This window comes from Pristis pectinata, chromosome 16 (genome assembly GCF_009764475.1).
Source record: "Pristis pectinata isolate sPriPec2 chromosome 16, sPriPec2.1.pri, whole genome shotgun sequence".
Lineage (NCBI taxonomy): Eukaryota > Metazoa > Chordata > Chondrichthyes > Rhinopristiformes > Pristidae > Pristis > Pristis pectinata.
Genome location: NC_067420.1, coordinates 38,400,065 through 38,418,367, shown reverse-complemented (window position 1 = coordinate 38,418,367; position 18,303 = coordinate 38,400,065). Strand labels below are relative to the sequence as shown.

Below are 18,303 nucleotides of genomic sequence, written 5' to 3'. Positions count from 1 at the left end.
TATTGTATCTAACCAGTGGAAGGTAAGTGGTAGAATACTTGGGGGGGGGGGGGGCGTGGGGGGGTTTGAAGAAGAGTTTTTTCCACCCAGAGGGTGGTTGAACACTGTGAAGCACTGCCTCACGAGGTGCTGGAGGCAGGTACTCTCACATTTAAGGTGTGTTAAGATGAGCACTTGAAACACCAACATAAGGCTGCAGACCAAATACTGGAAAGTAGATTAGTCTATGTACGTACTTGATGGCTGGCATAAGCAGGGTGGGCCGAAGCGTCTGTTTCCATGCTGTTTGGCTCTAAATGTACCGATGCTCTCTGTTTCACTCACTCCACGTGGCACATGCTGGACATTCTCAATAGTCCACGAAGACGAAAGAAGAAAATTCCTCCCATATTCTTCATTTCATTTAGTGGCTACCTTTATGCTGTGTTGTTCTGGAATCAGAACAGATGCAGATTCTCCAGGACCACTCTTCATAGTTTTTAAAGACCTCTGTCGGGTCTCCTGTTCTCTGTTTTCGAGAGGAACGAGCCCCATCATGTTCGCTGGCTTTGGGTAATTGCTGTGTGCTGACAGAGGCAGTCTGGATACGCAGCAAATGCTAGGTTGGTGGGTTAGAACAAAAATTTCTGTTGAATGGAATGTGCACGTGCCTTTATCCCTTGGAGCATACACACAAAGTGCTTGTGGGACTCCAGAGGTCAGGCAGCATCTATGGAGGGAAATGAACAATCAACGTTTCAGGCTGAGACCCTTCATAGGCCCTTCAGATTCTTATGAAGGGTCTCGGCCTGAAACGTTTCATTTCCCTCCATAGATGCTGCCTGACCTGCTGAGTTCTGCCAGCATTCTGTGTGTTGCTTCAGATTTCCAACATCTGCAGTCTCTCTTGTGTCCCTTTTTATCCCTTGGCAATGGTTTATGACCAGTGCCTCACTTACTGAAATGAGCAGAAGGGAAAAACTTGCATTGGTATAGCACCTTTTCATGATCACCTAGACTAGAGATCTGCAGGGATACACACAAAACCCGGCCCAAATCTGAGCTGACCCCAACTAATCTAAGCCTGGCTGAGGACATTTTTTTTAGGTACTGGACCTGACTTGGACACAACAAGTAAATCAGGTCCTGTTAGGCTTGAGTCAGGTAGCCAGGCTCTCATTTCAAGCATCAGCCTGGCCTTGGAATGACGATAGGCTCAGCACCACCTGGTTACTATATACGGTTCCATGTCCAGGTCCCTTACCCTGTCCATGAGCAGAGCGGATCACAGCTGATGAGTGGGGTATGCATGGAAACAGGCCCTTCAGTGCACCATGTTTGTGCTATCCATTGAGTACCTACCTATACGACTCTATTTCCCGGTATTTGGTCCGTAGCCTTGTGTTGGTGTTTTGAGTGCTCATGTAAACGCGTCTTAAATGTTGCAAGAGTAGCTGCCTCCACCAACCCTTTAGACAGTACGTTTCAGGAAGAGCAGCTGAGGCACTTGCTTTCTGGAGCAGGGTTGTCGGGGGCAGGAGGCTGTCCATCTTGCCAGGAGCTCTTGGCCTTTCGCACTCTGTGCTTTCCTTCGCCACCTTGCAGAGGGTCCTCAGTCTCCAGGCACCACTGGTTTGGCCTGTTGATCACGGCTTCGGTTCAGCGTTGTTCACCCTAGGTATACTTGTGCTCTGAAGTGAGACTTGAGCCCACAGCCTTGTAGCCAAAGAAGAAAGCAGTACCTAATGAGCCGTGGAGTTCCCTGAACCCTGGACCAATTTATATTTATAAAGGGGGGGGGGGGGCAAAGTGTTTTAATTTTGCAACATTTACTGCAATAACTGCGCTCTTCCGCAAACCAGATCAGTGAGGCCATTGTGAGGCTGATCATTCTAGTTGGGATCACTTAAGAATGCATGAAGTCGGGGGAGACCCTTCATCCCATTGCTCCTATCTGCCAATCAATAAGATCACGGATTGATCTTTTACCTCATTACCACTTTCCTGTACTCACCCATTATCCTTGGATTCCTTTTGCACCTAAACATCCATCGATCTCCGTTTTCAACAACTGTGCCTCCAGGTAGAGACTTAAACTGGACAGTCTCTATATAAATGGGTCAAACTTAAAAGAGACACAAGACACTGCAGATTCTGGAATCTGGAGCAACAAACAATCTGCTGGAGGAACTCAACAGGGTGAGCAGCAACTGTGGGAGGGAAGGCATTGTCAATGTTTTGGGTCAAAGCAGGGATTTGACCCCAACAGTTGACAATTCCCCCACCGTCCCACAGATGCTGTTTGATCCGCTGAGTTCCTCCAGCAGATTGTTTGTTGATTAAACTTAAAGACTTGATCTATTGGTTTGAGGGTTTAGTTGGTCTCAAATGGGCCACAGAAGCAGCTGCAGTTGCCTTTTGCTCTACTGAAGTAACATTGGGGTGGGTGATTGGGTGGTGATGGTCAGTGTGGTGTGGAGTTTGAGTTATTGCTTCCAATTATTATCCAGTAAGCCCCAATCCCTTTGCTGGGGAGTGCTACTGTGGGCATACGACACGAGGGCAGGGTTTGGAGGTGAAACCCTCATTGTAGAGGAGTCAATTCACCGTCATGAAAAATGGGCAAGGAAGGGCTATTTCATGGAGAAAAAACACAAACTGAGAGAGGGGAGAAATGCAATTCTCCATCTATTCCAGGGAATGTGGTACAAAACTTTTCCACACAGTGACTGCAGTTGTGACCATGCTGTCTGAATTTATCGAGCCATATTTTACTGTGCTGACAGCTGTGTGTAATGGATGCTTTTGTGCTGTCTGTAATTGGAGATGCACAGGCAGCTGTACTGTAGATGGGACTCATGAATGTGTATCTTCAGTAATCAGTCTGCATTGTACTTACAGTTTCCTGAATCTCTGTCAGAGTTCTGGACCCAAGCTGCTCTTTGTATATTATTAGATCAAACTAAACTAGAAGGATCTTAAAGGAGCAGGCATGAATCTACGAATCAGTTATTTATATCTTGATTGCTTATGTTTGCAGGCAGGGAAGATGTCTCCCTTTTTGTGTTTGGTTCCTGAGTAATTCCTGCTCCAACGGAAGGGTAGGAGAATCTGGGCCAAGTGAGATGAATCAGTGGGCAAGGGCTTTGTGCTTTTTTTTTCAAATGAGTTGAACAGATTTCCCTGTTGGATTTCACTTTTCACTACCTCAGTCTCTTTCCTTCCTGAATCCAGTTATGGTTGAGGTTTGTTCCTGCTCAAGATTCAACAGGCATTTTTCCTTCCCTATTGTTCTATGCTCCCTCCAGTGTCTGCCTGTCATGTTTTGCCCACTTGCCTCCACTGACTCTTTCAAAGCCAGTTTGGTTCATCATGTTTGTTCCAGTACATTTTTTTGCTGAAGAGCAGCCAAATCCAATTCCACATTCATCCCACACCTTTTTAAGGCAACTATATGAATTCTGTTTTCAAAATAATGCATGTGCTTAGTTTCAACACCAAATTATTGCAGCATATCTTGGCTTCAATATAGTTTCTCAGGGACTGTGCATTACTTCCATGTTGTGCCTTTTTTATATGTTGACTTAACGTGATGTTGACTGGCTCTTGGTCATAACAGACAAGTTTGTTGTCCCCATTTGATTCAAAAATTGCATGGGTCATTGGGTTCTGATACGGAGTTGATTTTCTATCCCTGTCTTCTCCTTCCGGTCTCCCGGTGTGAGATTGTGAGACAATGCAGTGAATGGTTCTTCTCCTGAACTTGCAGCTTGTCAGTGCAAGCGAATAGTCAATTTAGTACACAAGAGAATCCCTGTGTTATCGAGAAGAGACTTGTACTATCAAAGTTCAGGTTGGATTTCATCTCTTGCTTATGTGAAAAGATATTATGCTAACTCAACTGATCAACCCAGTCTCAGATGCTCACTAGGTGCTGTTCTCCCAGTTCTTTGTGCACAAAGTGCTGTTTTAAACCTTCTTCCCATTTACTGCTTTGGGTAAATGCACGAGAAAAACCAGAGCGATGGCAAGAGAAAGGTGGAGAGAAGCACAGACTAACTCTTCCAGAGGACCTCCATCTCATGAAGTGGCTTTGGAATGAGACCATGTCCAAGCAAGTTGTGAGATAGTCTACCAACTCTAAAGTACTGACCATTCAGGAAGTAGAAAGTTGTCCACAAGCTACAAAAATAAGTGACAACTTTGTTGGCCCACTAGATTAAGATAAGATTTCTTTATTAATCACATGTACATCGAAACACACAGTGAAATACATCTTTTGTGTAGTGTTCTGGGTGCAGCCTGCAAGTGTCGCCCTGCTTCTGGCGCCAACATAGCATGCCCACAACTTCTTAACCCATATGTCTTTGGAATGTGGGAAGAAACTGGAGCACCCGGAGGAAACCCACGCAGACACGGGGAGAACGTACAAACTCCTTACAGACAGTGGCCGGAATTGAACCTGGGTCACTGGTGCTGTAATAACGTTATGCTAACCACTACACGACCATGCCTGCCATTTTTGCAGGATCTTTATGGAATGCCAAGTGCTGGCATCAGTTTCAGCTTAATAACATGCACAATAAAGACTGACTACCCTACACAAGCCAGATGAGGTACAACTACATGTGTGGGTTTCAGGATGGGTTGGACCATGCCTTGCCAGCCCAGCAGGTCAGGAGGATTTGCTTTGTATTACTGTCTGTGTCCTCTTCCCTTGATTAATCCTAAGGCATGTGCAACTTAGGAAGTCTTTCTGCTTTTCTGCAAATGCCTCTAGGTCAGGTTGGGTATTAAAAGGGATACAAGTACTTGAGCACTATTTTGGATCAGATTGGTTGGGTTGGGTTGTGATATTGTACCCTGTAGCCCTTTGTTGCAAAAACCTGAGCTTCGGACAACCTGCAAAGAACAGCACAGCTTTTACTAATGTGAAGTTGTGATGGTGTATAGATTACTTTTTAAAAAAGAAGTATTGTTGCGTCCTGTAACTTGTATGTAGTATTTATGACAGAAAATATGCCATTAGGCCCAACAGCTCGGTGATGGCATTTGTGCTCCACAGGAACCAAACCCGTGCTAATATTTTTGTTTTCTCGTTTGAAATCTTTCTAGAGGGTCTTTAAAGGCCTGCATTCAATTTATTTTTTCTTCTCTCTAACTGACCAGCTAATCTTCCACTATCTTACAATGTTATTTTACATTGTTCTTGGATTACACTTCAAAATAACTTAATTAGGCAAAACTATAAATAGACCTGGATGCCCTGAGGTCATACAATATAGATTTTGTTCCTTGTGCTTATTTTTGTATCTTTCCCAGCGTTTTTGAAGAAATCTGTTAGAAATACTGACAGCTCATTTGTAGTTCTCACTGGTGCTCTCTATTTGCATTGTTAGTCGATTATTTTATTGAAGATGTGCGTGTACCTTAAATGAGTGTAGCTACTGGGAGAGACTGATTGATTGTTCTGCAGAATATGCAATGAAATCTAGTAAAGCCATATGTTAGGCTGGTGTCACTGATTTTCTCACTGCTCTCAATATATTATAGAGAGGGAAACAGTGGAAAATGGGGGAAAAATTGAATAAGTAGGAAGCTGACTGTTGTAATGAGGCAACATACCTGCTATTCTCAGCATAACTGGTCCATTTTTTTTGTCAGAACTTTTCATAAGCATTTGCTTTCATCATCCCTAGCAAATCTTAGGATTTAAAGAAATATACACTATTATTCAGGGACTTTGAGCTTATGATTAGTTATGAATCTCCATGTAGACACTGCATTGTTTTTTGGAATGTAGATGTATCTTAGTAATTTCCCTCAAGTGGTAAACCAGAAACACAATAAAACTACAGAGACTGCAGTTTTCTATTATTACATCCAGATGGACAATATCATGTCCTTCACTCTAAAGATCGACTGATTCACAATGGAAATGGTTCCCTGAGTAAGAACAATTTTCTCTGGTCTTTTCTGCTGAGAACTCTCTTATGAGTCTGGAGAGTGTGTTGATGAGCTGCTTTTCTGTGGGTGGATTGAGCTCTAACCAGACTGTACCCTTGTCAGATCTATGTACCTGCACTTCCTCGCAAAAATCATTGGAAGTTTATCAGGAAAGTCTAACATTGGTTGGTTTATCCTTAGCTCTCTAAATTTTGATAGCTGCAAGGAGTAGCTTAATTTCATCTGAAATCAGTGGAGTTGGGGCAGACAAATGATCAGATCTGGGGCCTGATTGCTGAGTTTCAGTGTCATAAACTCTGAACATTAAACCTTCAGCAGCAGCGTCGATTATCTCCAGAAGTGAATTTGTGAGATTCTATGTTTATCTCTCAAATCAACTAAAAGGGGCTTTGATATCCTTTTGAGCAAGAACAGGGATAGAAATAGATCTTAAAGTGCATTGTCTGGAACATTTCAATTGCTTTTCAGCGTTGTCCTTGTGGATAACTGGTCATACCCACATCCTCAAATCAGGAATAAGAAAAGCTGTTTCCAATGGTTGGGATGTGTAGAGCTAGAGGACATTGTCTAAAATTTAGACCCAGGCCTTTTCATGAGTGAAGTTCAGAAATGGTTCCACACCATGGGTGGTTGAAGTTTAGAAATCTGTCTTCTGCAAATGGAATTGATTGGAGACAGTTAATTTTATTATCTGAAATTATTAGATTTTTGATAACCAGTGCTATCAAAGGTTATGACACTTTCCCCCCCCTTGTATTGATGCAACCAGCTTTCCTTTGAGCAATGTTGCTGCAGGGCTGGAGTAGTGAATGAATCAGAAAAGGAAGTCCAAGAGTAGAAAGAGTGAGAGAAAACTCGAGGAAATGGGAAGCTAGTATGATGATTGATTTGTAGGCAAGGAGCAAGGCTGGGGCTGGGAAAGTAATAGGCAGCTGAATGGATGATTGGTAATTGGAGATTGGTAATGGTTGGATGCTTGAGTTGGCGATGGAGGCACAGTTTGCCAATGTACATCAGTTTCTTCTGGTCCAATTGCCTTTTGCCTCTGAAAATTGCTGTGCTTTAAGCTAAACTGAAGAATCTACGCATTCTGCCACAGTAAACAAAATACTGGTAGCTGTTTAGCCTTGCAACTTTCTAAAAGGAATTCATTATGGAACATGCTGTAGGAAAGTGATCCGGTTTAGAAAGTCAGTATAACTTAATCTCTCCACAATTTCAAGGACATCAGTTTCTTGGAGTTGATCTTCAAATTCAAGGTTCTGCAGGAATTTTATTTTTGCATGGCTTTCATTATAAACATGGGGATCTTCAGCTTGTAATTTCCCTCTGGATGCATTTGATTTAGTTTTGCCTCAGAATAAACCCGTTTGAACAGTGGATTGTAGAATTTGTATGGCTGATAACTGTCAACAATTCCCAAAACACAGTAGCCATACAATCATAAAACTCATGGTTTTTTTTAATAAAGTACAAGAATAAGAATAACCTAAGTCAGCCAACAAACAAAATTAAGGAAGGACTTTACTCCTTTTGTAGGATTTCTTAGCCTCGGAGATCTTGTTTTGGAGACACTCAATGTACAATATCAAACTTAGCACAAAAGATCATCGTCAGATCTGTCTTGCAGATTTTTCCCTTTCTATCCCCAACTCTTTTTCTCAGACTTGGCATCAAGAATTACATTTCCCAAATCAATTCTGCTCCCTCACAACAGTTGTAGGCGACTTGCATTGTTACTGGAAAACTGTTTTGCGGAGAACAATAGAAACTGAGAAATGATTTGCACTTTGTTTTTTGAAAGGCTCAGATTGTGTGTGATATATTTTCTTACTTGTATGGTGGTTGATCTATGTTACATTGAAAAGATCTGCAGGTTTTATTGTTGTTACATTTAAGCCTGGGTCTGCATTTATTTATACAGTGGCAGCAATTCTCTACAGAACAGCTATCCCTGTACTCTGAACAAACGATGCAAACTGTTCACTGCAGAGAACTGTTGAATGCCATCATCACTTGTGATTTTGGAAATCTTTGTCTCGTGTGCGTTTCCTTCCTTCTGGTGCTTACACTTTTACCAGTGCTGATCTTCATCAGCATCAGTGAGGCTGCAGCTCATGCTAATTGTGCGTCATTTTCTCGACTGGCTCCCAAATGGGAAGAAACAACAATGTGTTTTGATCCAGTGCAGCTGCTCCCCTTGTTTCTTGTGTTTTTTGAAAGGAGGCCACTTGTAAAAAGGATGGCATTTCTCTTGCTTCCCGTTGCTGTGCCTTGATTCCTTTCTCAGAGATCAGTTTGTACTCGAGCACACATGCAGAGCATGCTCTGTCTCTTTGATGCCCAATGGTCCCAGCAGAAATGGCACACAGCTGCTCAGTGTCAAGCTTTGCCCCCTCAGTGGAAGGAGAGGGCTGGGTGGAGGGGTTGCGAATGAAGTGGAGATTGCACGTGAAGAGGCAGGTCGTCAAAGAGATTGTTAAATAACTGGGTGAGCTTGGAGAGTTGCTTTCCCTCTATATTTAAAAGCCTGTAGGTTAAGTATGTTGCATTAGACAATACATTACCCAAGTGTAGGTATGTACATTGTGCAATTCTATAAACATTCCACAGCAGAGTTTTCCATTAAGTAATTTAAACCAAATGTAACAGCATTCTGATTTATTTGGCACATCTTTGGCAATTGGCATGGCTTTTCTCTCGCTTCCCACCCTTATCCTCATTCATATGCTTCTATCTCTAGGCACAAAAGCTTTATTTTTAATGACTGACATTGTATTGGTTCTCTTTCCACTGGTTATAGCCATTAACGGCTGTTACCTTGAATTGGTATCACTGAGGAGTGCAAAGCGATCGCTGCTTGATCTGTTGGTGCTGGATGAAAACCGAACTAGCAGGCAGGACTGGGAGGTCATCCCACTCCTGAAACCTGCAGTGATTTGTAAGAGCCTGTCTGATGGAGAAGGTCAATGGATCTGTTCTGTTAAAACCCTTTGGAAACAATTAATGATGGGCTGGAATCTCATTGGCATGTTTTCAGGAAAATCTTACTGGTGTGCCCTTTTTAATCCAGTATAATTATTGCCCTAATTCCTGTGGATCAGTGGTCCATTTTTTTTTAAAAGCCTGAAATTTCTACCTCTTTTGTATATCTATTTGTGGAACACCTAAATTTAACATCAGAAATTAGAAAAGTAATGTCTTTGTAAATCTTGTGTCACTACTTTTATATGAAGACCGAAGTCTGTAGATTTTGTTTCGGTTCTTTTTGGAAATTGTTGTTTCAAAGGATTTCTGTGCATGCATTATCATTTGCAAAAGTCCTGGGTTTAATAGATTTGGAATGCTGACTCTGAGCTTCACTGATGGATGCACTCTAGAATGGGAGCCTAGTGTTGCTGAGATTCCCCCAGTATTTGCACTGGGGAGTCTCCTCTTGGATCCTGAGTCAGGTCAGACCCAAGAACCCATTGATTTTGAAATGCTTTGTAGTGCTGCAGATAAGAAAACCAGTGGGAAAGACATGTTTCACTTCTGTTTAATATTTTTGAGGTTCTTTTTTAGAACATTGTTAATAATGTTTCCTCTGTTAATCTACCACAATTTTAATAGTTTTTAAATGCGTGTTAAGTTACCCTCTCAACTTTAATGGCCAGCAAAGCTGGGTGGGTGTGGGGAATGGATGAGGGGTTTGCTCACTGTCAAGGCTTTTGGGGGCAGGACTACTTCACTGTACCTAGACTGCACTGCTGTAGTCTGGGATGCTCCAGACCAGGAAAAAAAAGACTTTCTGAATCTGCATCAGATAAGTATGAGTGTGGGGAGTAACTCCAAATCCATTCTATATTAATAATAAGCAGTGCATTTATATTTAAGACTATCTTGTCCTTTGATTTCTTTAAATTTTCTTCCTCATACTTGAACTCCAGGTATGGAACTGTTCCCAATTCTATGTTTAAAAGCATTTAAAAGCCATCCAGGTAGGTACATTGATAGCAGAAGTTAGAGAGCTAGGGGCCAAATGTGGACAGATGGGACTAGCTTGCTGGGCAACACGGTCGGCATGGATGGGTTGGGCCGAAGGGCCTGTTTCCGTGTAAGACTCTGACTCTATGTAGCCACTTCAGTACAGCTGCTTGGGACATGAAGAATGCCTGGTGTCATCCCACAGTAATACAGTTGAAATCTATTCTCAGTTTTGTTCTATCAGCTCCTCTTCATTTGGAGATGAGGGGAGATTGATAGTGAAGTACTCTGCATTAATGCCAGGGTTTCCTCCACAGCGCTGGCCAAGTCTGTGTGTATATGTGTGTGTGTACTTTAGGAGGTGTTATCAGTCAGTCAGCTGACGCCTGCATTCTGTTCAGAAATTAATGCTTGAGTTGCCCTAGACTTTTCATTGCTACCTTAGCAACCCAGTGTAACTTCGGGGATTAAGTGTTCCGTTTTCTTGAGTCTTAAGAATGCGTTCTGAAATCTGACCAGAGTGATAGTTTGCACCAAAGTATCACTGGATCAGTAATTTAGTACCAGAACCATGCGGACCAGAGAGACCTGAGCTTCTGTAACCTGCAAATCCCTATTTGAGATCCTGTGTGTCGAGGCTGAGGGAACCCATTGCAGTTAACCATCTTGTTATCCAGTAAACCCTAATGCCGCTTATGTCTGAGGAGCCAATCGCATGAAGTGTACTCAAATCAGAAAAATTAGTTAATATTGTTAGCATTTTCACAGTCTTATATACAGATGAGAACATCAGTGATTTAAGTAAGAAGTTGAAATATAAAGTTTTGAAAACGTTTAAATCTATTCCAACATATGGGAATCATCATCTAGAAGTTTAATGCCAGGAATGGTCAGTGAACCTAGCGGGGGTTATAAGGAGAGACTGGATTGGCTGGGATTGTTTTCTCTGGAGTAAAGGCAGGTAACGTGTAACCTTGAGGGGCAAAGATGAGGTGGATGGTTGCAGTCTTTATGTGAGATGGTCTACTCCTTTGCTCTCTTCCCAACACGTGGTCTTGAGGTTCTCAAAATTATTTTCAATTCTTCTTCACTTTGATTGTGGGCCATATTCCCAGCGGCTGGTGGGGATGTGGCAGTTTTGTTCCAAGGAGGCTTCGAGCACATCCTTGAACCCTTTCCTCTACCCATCTGGTAATCTCTTCCTGTGACAAAACTCAGAATAGGGTATAGTTTTGTGAGTGTGGTCCAATGGTGAGGCCTGTCAGCATAGCCAGCCGAATGTAATCGGGTCTCTGTACTTGGGGATGATGGCCTGAGAGAGGACGAAGGCATTAGTTTTCCTATCCTTCCTGTGAATTTGGAAGATTTTGTGGAGGCAGCATTGGTGGTCTTTTTCCAGTGCCTTAAGATACCTGCTGTCAGTGTCCAGGTCTCAGAAGGATCCATGAGGGAACGGGATCACCACCACACAGTGTTTAGTATGTTTGCTTTTGTGTAAATGTATTTCCATTGTTGAGCCATCTGAGCGGAGGAGTATTTGTGCCTCTTTCTTCTCTTCCTATGGCACAATAGAGATTTGGTTCCACTGCCCCACTGACCGCAGTCTGTTCAAGGTTAACACCAGAATGGTTGTTTTGAAAGAAAGTTCTTGCATGTTTTCTCAAGGGCTGTGTAGCACTTAATTCACTCCAGAGTTCCTAAAGCAATACTCTTTATGCCTGTGTCCATCTGAGAAATCATAGGTGATGTGTAGAAATGGCTTTTGTTAGTGGGTTGAAAATAATGTATCAGTTGAAAATATTGTCACACCAGTAGCCATGTGAATCTTATAAAACACAAACCACCATCTTAAAGGTGGTTATATTTTTAAAAATGTTTCTTTATTTCCTTTTATGCAATGGGCTGTGACAATTCACTGTCTTCCCTATCCCATCCCTGGAGCATTTGGTTCCTTGTTGGGATATTTTGCCTTGGTTATTTTGTGCTGTGCAGTATTTTGGTGGTTCTTTGTGTATTATCCTTAACAATGTGTGGTGGGAGAGCCATTCACACAGCTAGGGGTGGGGAAGGAAAAGAAATGCATCGAAGCTCGACCACCACAGCATTTCCATGCAAAATACAAACCCACACAGTTTGTGCATGAGTCTGTGGAGGATTAAGAAGTGGGAGAAGCCCTGACAATTTTCCCTCCCTAACTGGAAGTGGTAAGGTCAGTCCTGCTACTGACACCACGACCCACTTCTACTGAGTCACTGTAGACAAGGACGTGAAGCAGCCTCGGTCATTTATTACCCACTCACCCACAACAGGAAGTCATCACAGTGATGTTGATGGATGATTTTACGGTTGCAGCTGCAAGCCTTTGTGCTGTAGTCACCTTCACACTCGATTGGTTGAGTGCATCTCTGGCCTCATTCTCCACCCTTCAATCCATACTTAGTGCTGCTCCAGGTGTCCTACTCACCTTGGCTGTTGTCCTTGCCTTCTCCCTGAACCTTCTCACGTTGCCGTTCCAATGTTGCGGTGGTCTCATTTCTCTCTGTAATTTCCTCCACTCTTTCCTTTTCTTTGCATCCACGTTTTCACCAGTGTGGGGCATGTGCCCATGGATTCTCCCTCTGTCTTTGCTCACCCACCTGATGTCTCCCCTGGTGTTTTGCCAGTACAGGTCCTCCCCAGGTAACGGCAGGGTTCTGTTCCCAGATGGTTCCCACACGGCAGAAGATGCCTGCAGCCCCACGGCAGCCGGCAAACCCATCCTGCCAGCCTCCCAAATGCTCATTCGTATGTGCAGGCAATATCTGAGTGGGGTGTTTGTAAGCTGGGAGGACTTGTACAGATAGAGTCTATTGCTCATGGACAAGTTGTGCAAACTATAATGTTGTAACTCTGAATTCAAACTCGGCTGTTGCCCCCCTTCTTTTCCGCATGTAAGCAAGAGCGTTCAAGGCTGCAGTTTCCAGAGAGAAAGGAACCCAGACGCACTCATCCACGAGGGACTGCACAGGAGGATCCTGAGGTGACTGTTTATTTAAATGCGACTGACACAATGAGTGAGACTTTGGTATAGTTTCTGAAGTTGCAGTGCATGAGGGTTCACACTGTGGATTCATGTACACCCTGGAAGGAGTCCTGCTTGCTTTTCATTCCTTTCACTTCTCCCTTCACGCCTTGGTTGTTCACTGTGCAATCTGTTCATCAAACAGAGGTTATTTTCATTTCAATCGTTATTTGGTTTGGTTGGTGTCACAGGAAATTTGTATACCTCCTCCTGCAAAGGGACAGGTTTGGAAGGAGGAGTTTTCTCTCCTTAGGGTGGGTCAGCGGGATATCTTGCAATCTGCATTTTCTTTTTCTTGTAGTGTCCTAAATCAAAGGGTGCTTGGAGGCTGATTGGACTCGTCTCAGTTTGGCAAAGAAGCAAATGCCTTGAACTTCATGATCAAAAAATAGAATGGGAGTAGTTTATTGGTAAAATTACAGCGAGGTCACAGTGCAACAATGGCTGTGGAGGGGAGCTGTTTGGGTGGTTTCAGTCATCTGGATGACCCCACCACTGGCCTCTTCCTTCAGCTGAGGCTGTTCAGTTAGATATTCTTTGTTGCATCTCTGGAATGTTTTTACAATGCTTGCTGCGCTGTTGTGGAAAGGAAAGGTGTACTTGTCGCAATGCCAGGGAGTTGCTTTGGCTCCTAGTCTTGCAGTCTGTTGAAACACAATGGCTTCTGCATTAGAATCTTTTGCCTTTGTTTGAATTCCATTATAATTTTGTTTTCAGTACTTTGCTGTCCTAATTTGAGATAAAAGATTGATTTATAAGCAGATCCACATCTGACATTTCCTTTGAAAGGATGGAATTTTTAGCTTTAGAATATCGGACAGAAAGGAGTTGACAGCAAAATTGGGAAGAGCACAGACTGAAGGACTTTGTAGAATATCGGTTTAGTACTTTGAATGTTGTGTGATGCTGGTGGGTATTAGGTATTTTTGAGGTTGTGCCCATTTACTTGAATCAAAGTTTGAATGTAAACAGAACACTGTAAATTGTGTCACCCAACACTAAATGGGAATAGCAGGCATTTGAACCAAATTCTGTTTGGAGGTGACGATGAGAGTGGGCTCCTAATCCTGCAGTGGGTGAATCAAAGAGATATGTAACAAAAGTCACTGTTCTACTAGCCATCATATGTTAGGTGATATCTGCCCCTATTCTTCACCACCCCCCCCCCCCCCCCCCCCCCCCGCTCCACAGACCCATGTAAAAATGTGCCTTTGCTGTGGTAATCCAATTCATTTGATAGAATGTAGATTCCTTAAGCATCCTCCACATTGGACCATTTCTGGAGAGCAGTCTGCAAGGTCTTGTTAATCTGTAGGGTGAAGTCTGTTTGCATCAATCCAGAGTGATTGGGCACTTGAACTGCTGAGTGTACCATCTGCCTGGATTTCACTGAAAGATTTAAATTTGGAAAGTGACTTGCATGCCCTTGCGATTAAACCAATGAAGTATTTTTGAAATGTGGTACTGTGGTAACAGGAAATGCAGCCAGTGATTGCACAGCAAGCTCCCACAAACAATGTGCTAATGAGCAGATAATTTACTTTTGGTGCATGGTTGAGGGATAAATGTTAACCAGTACACTGGATAAAATCCCCTTGCCATATTTGGAGTAGTTCCAGGAGATCTCTTCTGCTAGTTCCAGGAGATCACTATCTGGGTAGTGAGACAGGCAGATGGCGAAGGACTAATCTTAACATCTTCACCAAAAGACAGAAATCTGCTGGAACGGCCATTTGGTTTAATTTCCCTCACTCAGTATGGCCGCAGAAAAAGTTGTTTTAAAGGTAGATCAGCTCAGGCATCCTATGATAAATGCGTAACATGACTGCCAAAAGCTTTGGCACTTAGGGGATTTTACTCTGATGTGTTTTACAACGCTGAGTCTGTAAATCTTGTCCCACTGCCCACTTTAATTATCTGCCATCAATTGAATGTAGAAACAAACAAATGTGGGCCTCCATTAATTAGGCTTACAAAATGCCCTGCTGTTTTCTGGGAACCTTTTGGCAGTTGATTTGACTTCATTTAATGTTTTGTGCACTTAAGCCAAGATCATTGTCAGTTCAAATAGCTTAGAAGTATGCTCTCCATCTCTGGTCCATTGAGATGGGAGAACTCCTATTGTGATGCCTGATCTGTGAAATCACCTGACTGTATACTGAACAGCATTCCAAGTGCTCTGTTTTATTGCATCATCCAGATATTAATGGAAGGGACAGATGTCCAATATTCCCCTAACTAATTCCTCTCCTGTGATAACTTCACCCATTTCCTTACGATGGATACTGGAAGTAGAGAGGATCAGGTTGATAACCTGCTCGGTCAGATTTGCACAGGAACAGTGAGGCAATTGAAAGAATCTTGTGTGTAGCAACCTGTAGGAACTGATTTATATGATTAAATCGGGTTTAGCGTCTGACTCCAAATCTGTGGAGAAACATGGAGGTTTTTGAAGCCCTAACAGAACATGAGGAAGTAAAACAGTTTATTCTTGCCTCCAGAAGCATAGATAAGAGTTGGGTAAAAATTATCTATTAGGATGTGACATGTAAAATTGATGTGCAAGAAGTATGTCAAATTAAAATTCTTGTTGCAGCTTTGCTTGTTAGGATTTGAGAGTTTACCGGAGGATCTCGGATGATGAATTGTGTTGAAATGTGACGTGTGGCACTGTGAAGTTGTAAGACACAGGTTCACGCTGTGATTCTAAAGCGAGTTGATGAATGGGGCAGGGACTGGTTGTTTCTGCTTGGTTAGCAGGCAGCTCAACCATTTACTGCCCCACAGACTTCGTTGATGGCAATAGGGGAAAGATGCGAGTGAAGTCAAATGAAATGCAGGAGTAGGGAAACCAGCCATTTGACACATCAAATACTTGCATTTTTCTCTACATCCATCCACTGTTGCCAATGTTCTTGTCACTTCAGTTTATACTCTTTCAAGTAGCTAACATGCCATTTAAGAAGAGTACTTTGTGGATTCTGTGTCGTGAATGATTCCAATTTCCTTCTGTGTTAGAATTTTTTTTTCTAACCACCTCCATTGTTCATTTTTGGTTTTGGTTAAATTCCTCCCTCTCATCACTGTTGTCAGTTGTGGAGACAGCCCACCACTTCAATCCTTTCCATCATGATATACTCAAAATTGCCCCAAATGCTCCAGAACATCTTCTACCAATTTAGGGTCCACGTAGTCATTTTCTACATGCCTAGGTACAGATTAGATCAGTTCATTCTCACGTACACTAGGAGCAATGAAATTCCTTGTTTGCATGAAGCTCACAGAGTAAATAACATACATAGGAATAATAAGTACTGCTGTTTTATGCCTTTAATTGCTTCTTTTGCCACCATTAATATTTTGTACCTGCAGACCGTTTCCATGCTTCTCTCCTCCCATTATAGTCTTTAAGATGTCCCATTTATAATCTTTAAGATGTACTTTGTTCAAAATGCTAAAGACCAACCTGCCCTTCAGACCCCCGCCCTAATTGTTTTATGTGATTTGATAAGGGTTTCATAAGTATTTAACTATTTTGGAAGCAAAGTGTATTACAAGGTGTGTTAACTAATGCCAGTATCAATTCTCCAACATTATTAATCAAGGCTCTTTGTAAACATGATTAACTTGCAGAGTAACTTGTGTGAGGCTCATGAAAGGTTGCTGCATTTGTAACAAAAACGTTTGATCTTTTATAGAAGTGGCTTCACCAGCTGTATAATGTGTTCTGCTGTTGAGTGAATGTATTTTGAAACCATTGTGGAAAGGATGAAAGATTGAGATGGTGTTGGGATCCTGCCAGACAAAGATGCAAGTGTGTTTACAGGGGCAGGGCTGAGTTATCTGAGCCCCCCCTCCCCACTCCTCCCCCCTCCCCCCAACCCCTGCCCCCCTCCCCCATTCTAATGTCCATGAAGATAATACAAGGTCAGTGGCTGCATTGTGGGGTCATGGGGTCTGAGGCAGCTGCAAGAATCTCCGCCAGGAGGGAAGAGGCTGGCCTCACTGTTCTGTGAAGGCCTCAAAAACCTTCATATCTGGAGTCGGGCACTAAAGCTGATTTAATCATATAAAGGAGGAAGAGTTCCTACGGCCTGTAAATGTGATAAAAGACCAAATGAGGCCAGTCGAAAGCCGTAATAACTCCCATCTGTGGAGCATGTCGACAATCGACCTCTGACCCCAAGCTCCTTTACCCACCCTGGCAGCAAATCACACAGGCTTGTTAAATTTCCTAAAAGTGTTTTCTCAGCTGAAAAGAGCTCAGCTGGCAGATCACTTAGTTAGAAATGGCTGGTATGCTGGGAAGATTCAGTTGGTTGTGCAAAATAAATCTTCTAGTTCAGAGTGACTGTTGCAAACTATAATGTGACTTGGTACTAATCGTAGCATGTTGGAATGGAATATTGAACACCATTTTCCTACAAAGCAAATAATTTGATGTGATAAACTTTTGGTGTTCGTGAATGGTCCTTATTAGTTACCTGTGGCTCATGTCATATAGGGAGATGGAACGTGGAAGGGGCTTCTCATAGTTATAAGGTATGGAAACAGACCCTTCGGCCCAACTTGTCCATGCTGACCAGTTTCCTAACTAAGCTAACATTTGCCTGCGTTTGGCCCGTATCCCTCTAAAAGTTGCCCCTCAGGTACCTTTTTAAATCTTTCCCTCTCACTTTAAACCTATGCCCTCTAGTTTTGGACTTCCCTACCCTGGGGAAACGACTTTGGCTGTTCACCTTATCTAAGCCCCTCATGATTTTATAAACCTCTGTCGGATCACATCACAGTATCCTATACTCCAGGATTAAAAAGTCCTTGCCTATCCGGCCTCTCCTTATAACCCGAGTCCTCCCAGTAACATACTCGTAAATCTTTTTTTGCAACTTCTCCAGTTTATGACATCCTTCCTACAGTAGGGTGACCAGAATTGTCTGCAGTACTCCACACGTGGCCATGCCAATGTCTTGTACAACTGTAACATGATGTCCCAACTCTTGTACCCAACATTCAGTACTACATATCTCAGCAATAACTAGTGAGAAACGGTTGTGGTAGACATCTTTAGGCTCAGACAGGAGATGGAATTAAAATGAGGGGTTAGCAGTATTGGGTGAAATTCTTAAAGGGACTGCAGCAGGGCGTTCTGCAACGTTCAGTCACAGAAAACTCCCAGTTCCAGGAGGAGTTGGGATGAATGTAAGAAACAGAAGCTGGAGCTGGTTATCTCGCCCTTGGAGGCTGCTCTGTGATGGGGTTGTACCCTGACTGAACTACCATTTTTCTGCCTGATTCCCACCTCCCTTGTTCTTTGATTTCCTGTGTCCAAA

The 18,303-nt window shown here is 42.8% G+C and overlaps 1 protein-coding gene across 4 annotated transcripts in view; it reads left to right on the top strand.

The window, feature by feature from the left end:
• The window catches only part of arhgap46b (Rho GTPase activating protein 46b), a 145,206-nt gene that overhangs the window by 25,056 nt on the left and 101,847 nt on the right, over positions 1-18,303 (top strand). Inside the window, exon 2 of one of the 4 annotated variants that reach the window (XM_052031206.1) lies at positions 12,848-12,931. The exons of 2 other annotated variants lie outside the window; for them this stretch is intronic. In XM_052031206.1, the coding sequence (XP_051887166.1) occupies positions 12,848-12,931 (84 nt within the window). The remainder of the gene's footprint in view (positions 1-12,847; positions 12,932-18,303) is intronic. One more of the 4 variants, XM_052031209.1, reaches the window with a different exon arrangement.